This window comes from Tupaia chinensis, unplaced genomic scaffold (genome assembly GCF_000334495.1).
Source record: "Tupaia chinensis unplaced genomic scaffold, TupChi_1.0 Scaffold000161_1, whole genome shotgun sequence".
NCBI classification, from domain to species: Eukaryota; Metazoa; Chordata; class Mammalia; order Scandentia; family Tupaiidae; genus Tupaia; species Tupaia belangeri.
Window position 1 is genome coordinate 1,717,047 of NW_006159632.1, and position 8,389 is coordinate 1,725,435.

Genomic DNA, 8,389 nt, shown 5'->3' on the forward strand with positions numbered 1-8,389 from the left:
CCTGCTGAAGGCCGACCAGGTGTCCGCTCAGGGCCAGGAGTCCTGGCTGTCCTTGGGAGTTCCGCTCCAGGGCTGGAGGACAGGACCCCAGGGTTAGCCTTGATTTTGTGTCCCACTGCCAGTCAGCCGTACCGGGTCGTCACTCCCTCTGAAGCTCATGCTTGTGCTTTTGAGCTTCGTCCAGATTAATTTACTCTGGATTATTAAATTTATAAGCTTGTTCATGATTCAGTAAATGAAATGGGTAGGTAGAAACTTAACACAGAAATTCTGTTTCTTGGGTCAAAGGCTCAGAGTAGGAGGGGCCGAAGGTTTTTGCGGGGTGTTGAGAGAGGAGGTGCAGCCGCCACCCCTAGCTCGCAGGGCAGGCAAGAGCCTGTGGGACTGGGGTGGCCCTTGCTGACTGTCATGTGTGCTCGCCGCAGTGTTCAGCTACAACACGGACTCCCGCCAGACGTGTGCCAACAGCAGGCATGAGTGCTCCGTGCACGCCGAGTGCAAGGACTTCGCCACCGGCTTCTGCTGCCGCTGCATCGCTGGCTACACGGGCAATGGCCGGCAGTGTGTCCCCGAAGGTACCGTGCTCCCGTGGGCCGGGTCTATGGGCAGGAGCGGGGAGGTTTGCTGTGGGTGTTGGCTCCAGCGTCGTCCCTAGAGGTGGGAGGAGGCCTTCATACAGCCAAGTGTCTGCCTGTTGTCCTCGGAGCAGGGGCCTTCCATCGCGGGGAGGTCCCTTCCTTCCCTGCTGTGGTGGCAGCCAGGGGACATCCCCCTGGCCTGGGCCAAGTGCTGAGCCGGAGCAGCGGGGCCAGGCTGGCAGTCATCTCCGGAGGGCAAGCCTCTTCCATGTCTTGTCTGCAGGTCCCTCCTCTCTTGCAGGGCGTCACTCTCAGAGGGGTGACCCTTGGGAGGGCGCAGGGGCTGCTCAGACCAAGGTCCTGCCCACTTGTTGGGCCCAGAGCCACAGCGTGGTTCGGTCTGGCTGTGCCAAGTGGTGGCCTCGAGCTCTCCACTGGTCCCGAGTGGCTTTTCAGTGTGGGTCGGGGTGGGGTACCCAATGGCAGTGCCCTGAGAGTGGCCTCTGGGCTGCCGGGGCCGACTACAGAATTAAAACGACCACTGCGCCATGTGGAGTGCCTGTCCCCCAGACATGGCCAGCTGCCTCACCGCCATAGGCCGGTCCCTTCATGTGTCAAGTGGGGATGAGTCCGACGAAACAAGCCGGCTTGACAGCGTCCGATCCGAGCACCGTCCCTACCTCGGATCCCTGCAGCGGCTGGCGTAAAACCCTTTTTGTTAAAAACTAAAACTCATTTCCTCCTGGGTCACCGCGGACGAACCGAGGTTTTTAGTGCTCCCTTGAGCAAGGACAGGCCTCGGCACCCTGGACATCGCTCTTGGAGAAGACGTCTGGTCTCCCGTGTTCTCCATGTCCGGGTCCCCACAGCCTGGGCCGTGACCTGTGCCTTGGTTTTAGGTTTGGCTCTTACGCTGCCCTGTCCCAGGAGCAGCCGCTGAAACCCATGAGCAGAATTGCTTTTTTTCTTTTTCTAAATTTGATAGAGACAGCAAAGGAGACAGGGACAGAGACCCCTGCCAGGCTCACCATGCTGAAGCTGCCCCCACACCCTGCTTCCAAGCGGGACTTAGGTGTGCCCAGGGGGACGTGGCATCCAAACCTGGGCCTTCACGTGTGGCTCCAGTGTGGCCAGCACATCCCTCCGACCTGCGCTCGCTGAGCTGAGCGCTGCTCTCGTCGCACTCCCAGGGCCGAGTGCTTGTGCCTGGCAGCGCAGACGCGAGAAGCCACGTGGCCACATATAGGTGGCACCTGTGAGACTTCGGTGCTTTAAACATTTGTTGAATTCTTGCTACTTAAAAAAGTATGTTTTTGGGACCAGCAGTTGGCATAATGGCTATGTCGCTGGACTCCCACGTAGTCAACCGTGGTTCGCGTCCCGGACCTGGTGGCTTAAAACTCACACTGGGCGCGTGTGCGTGCGTGCCCAAGATCCCGAGAGGAGAATGGAGGAGAAGGGATTGCGGCATGGCCATCCCCCCGGGGGGTGATTTCTCGCTTTCTGTCTCTAGGTCTCTCTCTGTCTGGCAAGCGCACGCGCCCTATAGCGATTGGTTTAAAAAATTTCTGTTTGGTGTCCTCAGCACGGCTGTCCCGCTCGCTGCCGTAACTGCCTGCGCCGCGTTTTCCGCTCTTGGCCCGCTAGCCCCAGGCACCTGTGTCCTGGCTCAGGCTGCAGGTCTCTCTGCGTGTCCACACAGCCTGCCGCTCGCGCTGTTCGCAGCCTGGGCATCTGGAGCACAGCAGAGGCTGTTGGGACGGATGGTCAGTGACACTAGGAGCAAGCTCACAGGTGCACAGTTGTCCTCCAGGACGTCCTGGCGAGTGTGCCCCGACGAGTGGGATGCTGAGTGCACGCCCGTCCCTGGTCGTTCATAATCCGGGGAAAGGAATGCAGGTGAGGTCGAGCTGCAGTAGGTTGCATTCTGATCCGAGCTGAGCGGTGAGGCCTGGCTGCAGCGGCGCAATAGCGAGGGCAGCTGCACGCTGGCTGTGGTCTTCTCTGTAAGAAGCCTAGTGTGTGGCCTGGCCCCTCCACGGCTGCGTGGTGTGCACGGAGGCCAGGCAGGACTGTCACAGGTGACTAGCTGACCAGTCTGTGGCATGCTGGGCTGCTGCGCTGGGGCCATGTGGCTGACCGTGCTCTGGCTCCCCTCATCGGCCTACAGCATGAGTGGCACAGGTGCAGATGCCCGAGATCCTGAGGGGATGGAGGGTGCGGGGGGCAAGCACGATGTGGCCAGACCCCATCTAGGAGGCTGCTCTCTGTCCCTTGTGTGTGCATGAGCGATCGCTTAAAAAAAGCAAAAAAAGCACAAATAACAAAAACAAAAAAACAAAGAAAAGAGAAAATCCCTTTCCCTCATGAAAAATGCATTGTCTGAAAAAACTATGCGTGAGTTTCAATTTTTTTTGCATCAAAATAAACTCGTACTTTTGTTTTTTCAAAATTTTCCAGAAGCTACAAGAGCCTGCCAGGGGTGTGTGTGGGGGAGAGGTGGGAGAGCAGGAGGGAAGGAGGGGGGAGGGAGAGAACGCCCATGGGGGCCGTGGCCCCGCCGTCACTTCCGCCCCACCGTTCTCTCCCTTTCCTGCGTGGGCACACGGGCATGCGTACCAGGGCTGTCCCTCCAGCCGCACAGTGGTTTGGGGACTTGAACTGCACCGCAGGCCGTACGGCACCCAGCCACCAACCCCCACCCACTGGCTAGCCCTAAACTTGTTCTCGCAGACATCTTTCCACAAACTTCCCGCCGTCCCTCACGGAAGAAAGACAGTGACAGCAGGAACCCGTGTAACCCCAGGTTCATTTTACCCCCTCACTTCCCCACGTTCCTCTTAGAAGTGCACCATCTGCTGGGCTGTAAAATGCTCACCAAGCGGCACGACTGTCACATCTCCATAGTTCAGAGCAGGCCCTCCTGGCTCCCCCAAACCCCAGCCCCGGCCGCCCCCGTCCACGCCCTCTGGACCCCAGTACCCTGTTGTCTGGATGGAGTCAGTGTGGCCCTGGTGCCTGGCTTCTCTCACTGAGCCTGTTTCCAAGGCTCATCGGTTTCAGCACGTGCCAGGATTCATCCGCTCTCCCCGCCAGCCTCCCAGGGTAGCCCTGTTCCGTTTACCGGCTCACTGGTGGGGACGTGTGGGTGGCTCCATCTGGCCTGTGTGACTGATGCCGTGAGGAGCGTTTGCATGCAGGTTTCTGTGTCCCCTTCTATCGGGAAGTTGCCGGGTCGCAGGGTAACCTTCGGCCCTCTTATTCAAAAACCAGAAGAGCAACTTAACTCTTCAGCTCGATCTGTTTCCTGGCTGAAGGATGAGCACACGAGCTCCAGTACAGCACTCCAGACGGTGCGGAAGGCGTGCGGAGCCTTCTGCCTGGGCTAGCAGCCGTCAGCAGGGCCCCCCAGGCATATGCTAACGCTTACTGTTAATGTCTCTGCAACAAGACGGTACTCGGAGTCTACCGCGTGTCAGTTTGCTGAGAACGTGTTTGGAGTCGGGTGCAGTGGTGCTCCCCAGGGACCCAGGTGGGGGCTGCGGCTGGAGGAGCGTGAGCTCAGGGCCAGCTGGGGCCTCACAGAAAGACCTTGGCTCTAAAAAAAATGAAAACTAAAACAAGGAAGAGAAAAGACAGAAAGCTATTACATTCACCACAGCAGGTCTCGCTCTGACCGTCCCTAATATCTGAGTGGAGTAGTCAGCATAGCACACACACCCCAGCATCCAAGCGGGGCCCGGTTCGGAGGTGCGTCTGTTGGCTGCGATGCCCACCCTATCCACCCGTGTCCTGGCCTGGGCTGGGCGAGGCTGGATCCGCCTAGCAGTCCTAACCCCAGAGAGTAAGGCTGTCCTTGAGCCCAAAGTGCTCACAGAGGTGTGAGGGCCAGGCAAGTGACCAAGTGACCAGCTACCCGTGAAGCTGTCACTTCCCTTTCGCTCCTGGAGGTGACAATTAGGGGGTGGCCGCCTTCGCCTTCGGGCGGGACTCCCCTTGACATCGCTCTTCTGTTGACATCACGTCCGTGTGCCTAGGGGTTCCTCGATCACACAGGGGCTCCCGGCAGAGTCCCTGCCCACGTCACAGCCAGACATGGGGGAGGCAGGTCGGTGGGGTCCCACGGCAGTGGTGCAGGCGTGGGCACTCGGAAGGTGGCTTCTCCCGCCAGCTGCACCGCTGTCCCCAGGGCTGCTGCCTCCTGCCGTCCGAGGGCCCTGACGCGGCCCTCCTTTTCTTTGCTGCCGGTTCAGGTTCCCCGCAGAGAGTCAACGGGAAGGTGAGGGGGAAGGTGTTTGTGGGGTCCAGCCAGGTGCCCGTGGTCTTCGAGAACACCGACCTGCACTCCTATGTGGTGATGAACCACGGACGCTCCTACACGGCCATCAGCACCATCCCCGAGACCCTCGGCTACTCCCTGCTGCCCCTGGCCCCGGTCGGGGGCATCATCGGGTGGATGTTCGCAGTGGAGCAGGACGGCTTCCGGAATGGCTTCAGCATCACTGGTGGGTACCCCGACTCACGGCGCCGCGGGAGCCATGCCAACCATGCCCCTACCGCCGAGCCCTGTAGGCCCTCCTTGTGGGCAGAGCACCCTGGAGAGCAGACCCGGGGCAGATGGCCAGTGGTGTTCACTCCAGGGTGTCAGAGAGGCCTAGGACGCTGTTAGGTCTAGGGGTTGTCCAGTGGGGGTGAGGAGCTCCAGCAGAATGAAGCGGGATCCTGCTTGTACCCTCTCAGCCCCAGTGGGGCTCAGTTACCTCGCCCTGTCTATCGAGCCTCCAGATCCAAACCATCTGAAATTTGTGTTTGCCACTTCCTGGGTGTTTGCTTGGAGAGACAGGCCTAGTTGTGGGCGGAGCCCAGTGAGCGCGATCCTGACGCTGAGTTCCGGACCCCCAGCCCCTCCGCATCCCAGGCTGTGCCCTGCTGGGGAGCTTCAGGCTTTTGGAGATATGTGGGCCACTGGCTCTGGACACTCCCTTGGGCGGCTGGGGCTGAGGCCAGCCCACCTATGCCTGCCGATGGCCCATTCCTGGAGACAGCTGGGGAGGGGTCTGTGCCCTTCACCCCTGGACGCTTGGGAGGTCAGATGCCCAGAGCCGTCTCGCCATGGCCGCCCTGTACAGGGCTCCGCAGGGGTCTCTGGCGGCCGGTCTCTATCGAGGCTTCACACCCATAGCTCCCTGTGGTGTGGCCATTTTAAGAAAGGAGAGAATACATATACTATGGGACTTGAACAGTTTATGGAAAGTGGAACAAAGTATGAGTTTATTTGGGGGAAAACAGAAATTCCCACATATTTTTTTCATAATATGCATATATCATGAACGTTTTGAAAACTCAGGAGCTTGAGAAACTCTGAACCTGCCCGCAGACGCCGCTGTGGGCCGCCCTGCTGTTTCCAAGGCGGTGTTCGGGGGTTGGAGCCATCCCCCGCCCACGCCGAGCCATCGGGCTCTCAGCCGCGTGTCTGCCGAGTCCACAGTGCCCTCTGCAGTGGCTGGGTGTCTGCCAAGTCCACGGCCCTCTGCAGCGGCCGGGAGGCCATGGTGCAAGCATCGTCTAAACGTTTCAGGCCACTGTGAGCTGTGACTGCTCAGCTGTCTGCCAACAGTAGCCACAGACAGCGTGGCTGGCGTGGCTGGCGTGGCCGTGTCGCAGTGTGGCTCTGCTAGCGGGCACAGGAGCTTTGGTCTCATGCTTCCCACACATCAGGAAATGGTGTCCAGGCCATTCTCAGCTCGAGGGCTGTTGAGATGGCAGGAGCTAGGCCCTTTTGCGGGCCCATTTGCCAGCCGACCCGCCCAGTGTGGAGGCGCAGCCGGGGAAGAGTGGTTTCCTGCCCGTCTAGAGTGTTTTCCTGCCCGTCTGGGCTGCATCTTTGCCTTGCACAGACCCCGGAGACCTTCTGAGTGCCCCCACAGCAAGGGGCTCAGGGTAGTCTCTGGTCCCGGTAACGGCCCTTCTTGAGTGCCCCATCCCAACAGGGCTCTGCTGCTTCGGCAGCTGTCACCCCCAGAGCTCTCCACACACGCAGAGCGGTTTCTACTCACCCGTCGCACCCAGCTCCGCAAGCCGGATTGTTTCATTTTCCTCACCAGGATGCAGTCTGGGGGTCTAGGAGCCCCTCAGCCCACCCAGCCGGGCCTCGCGCACCCGGAGCCACACCCGGCCCCTGCTCTGTCCCTGCACAGCCCCCGCCCTGTGGCCGTGAAGCAGCGTCCCCCCCCCGACATGTGGCTAGGCGGGCCTGGGGGGCTCTGTTCTCAGAGTCACCAGCCCCTGGCGCCCAGCCCAGCTAAGCCCCTGCAGAGAAGGCGCCCTCCTACCTCGGGCACAGCAAGCCCAGGGCTCTCTGGGTGGTGGTGACAGGTGGGTCTGCTCTGCAGGGGGTGAGTTCACACGGCAGGCAGAGGTGACCTTCGTGGGCCATCCGGGCAGACTGGCCGTCAAGCAGCAGTTCAGCGGCATCGACGAGCATGGGCACCTGACCATCGACACGGAGCTGGAGGGCCGCGTGCCGCGGGTGCCGCCCGGCTCCACCGTGCACATCGAGCCCTACACGGAGCTGTACCACTACTCCAGCTCGGGTAAGCCACGGCCAGGCACAGCCCACGGGCACGTCTCACGTCTACAGCAGGTGTCGTTGCGTTATAGCTTTTCAGTTAGCCTCGCCAGGTGGCCATTGCACATCCTCCTGTGGGCGGCTGCTAATTTGGACCATCCTACTTTCCACGCTCGGGCTCTCCAGTCCTGCCCTCGTCATGCGCTCCAGTGGCCGTCTTGACCAGGTGTCTGAGTCTTGTCTAAAGCCTGGTCCCTGGAAGCAGAAGTGCTGAGTTGATGATATGACCTTTTTTTTTTTTTTTCAAACATGTATTTGTTTATCTATTCATTGTGATTTTAAAGCCACTAGATCCAGGACTTTAACCGCAGTTGGCCACGTGGGAATCCAGTGCCTTAACCATGCTGACTCTGATAGAACTTTTAAAAGGCTCTTTCGTATTAAACTGCTGTCCAGGAAGCTGTACCAGTCCGGCAGGAACTTGCTGGAATTCTCCGGAGGGTCTGGGGGAGGTGAGCCTTTGGCCACAGGCTTAGCCAGGTGGGCTTCCTGGCAGTGCTGCACTGGGAGCCGGACAGGAGGCTGCCCCTCCAGGTCTGTCTGTCACTGCTCGTGCCGTTATCATGGAGCAAACTTTGCACTATTTTTCCAAAAGGAGTTGGGGTTCTGTTCGTGTGGGCAACCTGCAGGCCCTCCTCTGTGCAGAGAGGGCTGTCCCTGCTCTTTTCTGTTGGGTTTGCTCCTGGCATGTTAATTTCTCCAACGTTGGCTACTAAACCTAACTAATACTAATTAAAAAAATTCCAGAGGGTGCGCGTGCTCACCAGAGAGACAGAGATAGAGGGGGATTCCCCTCATGGGGCGTGGTCACCGCACGGACCCTTCCCTTCTCCGTCTTTCTGAGATTTGGGCATGTGCACATAAACAGGCCATGCCAGGTCCAGGACTCAAGCCACACGGTGGCTGTGGGGGACCCAGCCGGCACCCTTAACCACCAGGCCATGGCCTAGCCCTCACTTGTCTGTTCTAATTTGGCCACAGGGCATGTGCGCTCACTGGAGAGAGACAGAGAACGAGGGAAAGGTAGAAGTCGCCTGCCATGGGATTCTCCGTTTCCCCTCCTGTTGAATTCCGGCCGCTCGCGTGCCTAGCATGTTTCTCAAGCCACAGGGTCCAAGATTCAAACTGTGCTGTCGGCCTTGTGGGGTCCAGCCGCAGTCACAATGCGACCAGCGGGCCAGCC

General features: G+C 59.6%; 1 protein-coding gene across 1 annotated transcript in view; it reads left to right on the forward strand.

Annotated features, from left to right (window-relative positions):
• The window catches only part of NID1 (nidogen 1), a 54,443-nt gene that overhangs the window by 9,631 nt on the left and 36,423 nt on the right, over nt 1-8,389 (forward strand). Inside the window, 3 exon segments of the mRNA XM_027770855.1 lie at nt 426-575; nt 4,832-5,083; nt 6,971-7,171. Of these exon segments, the coding sequence (XP_027626656.1) occupies nt 426-575; nt 4,832-5,083; nt 6,971-7,171 (603 nt within the window).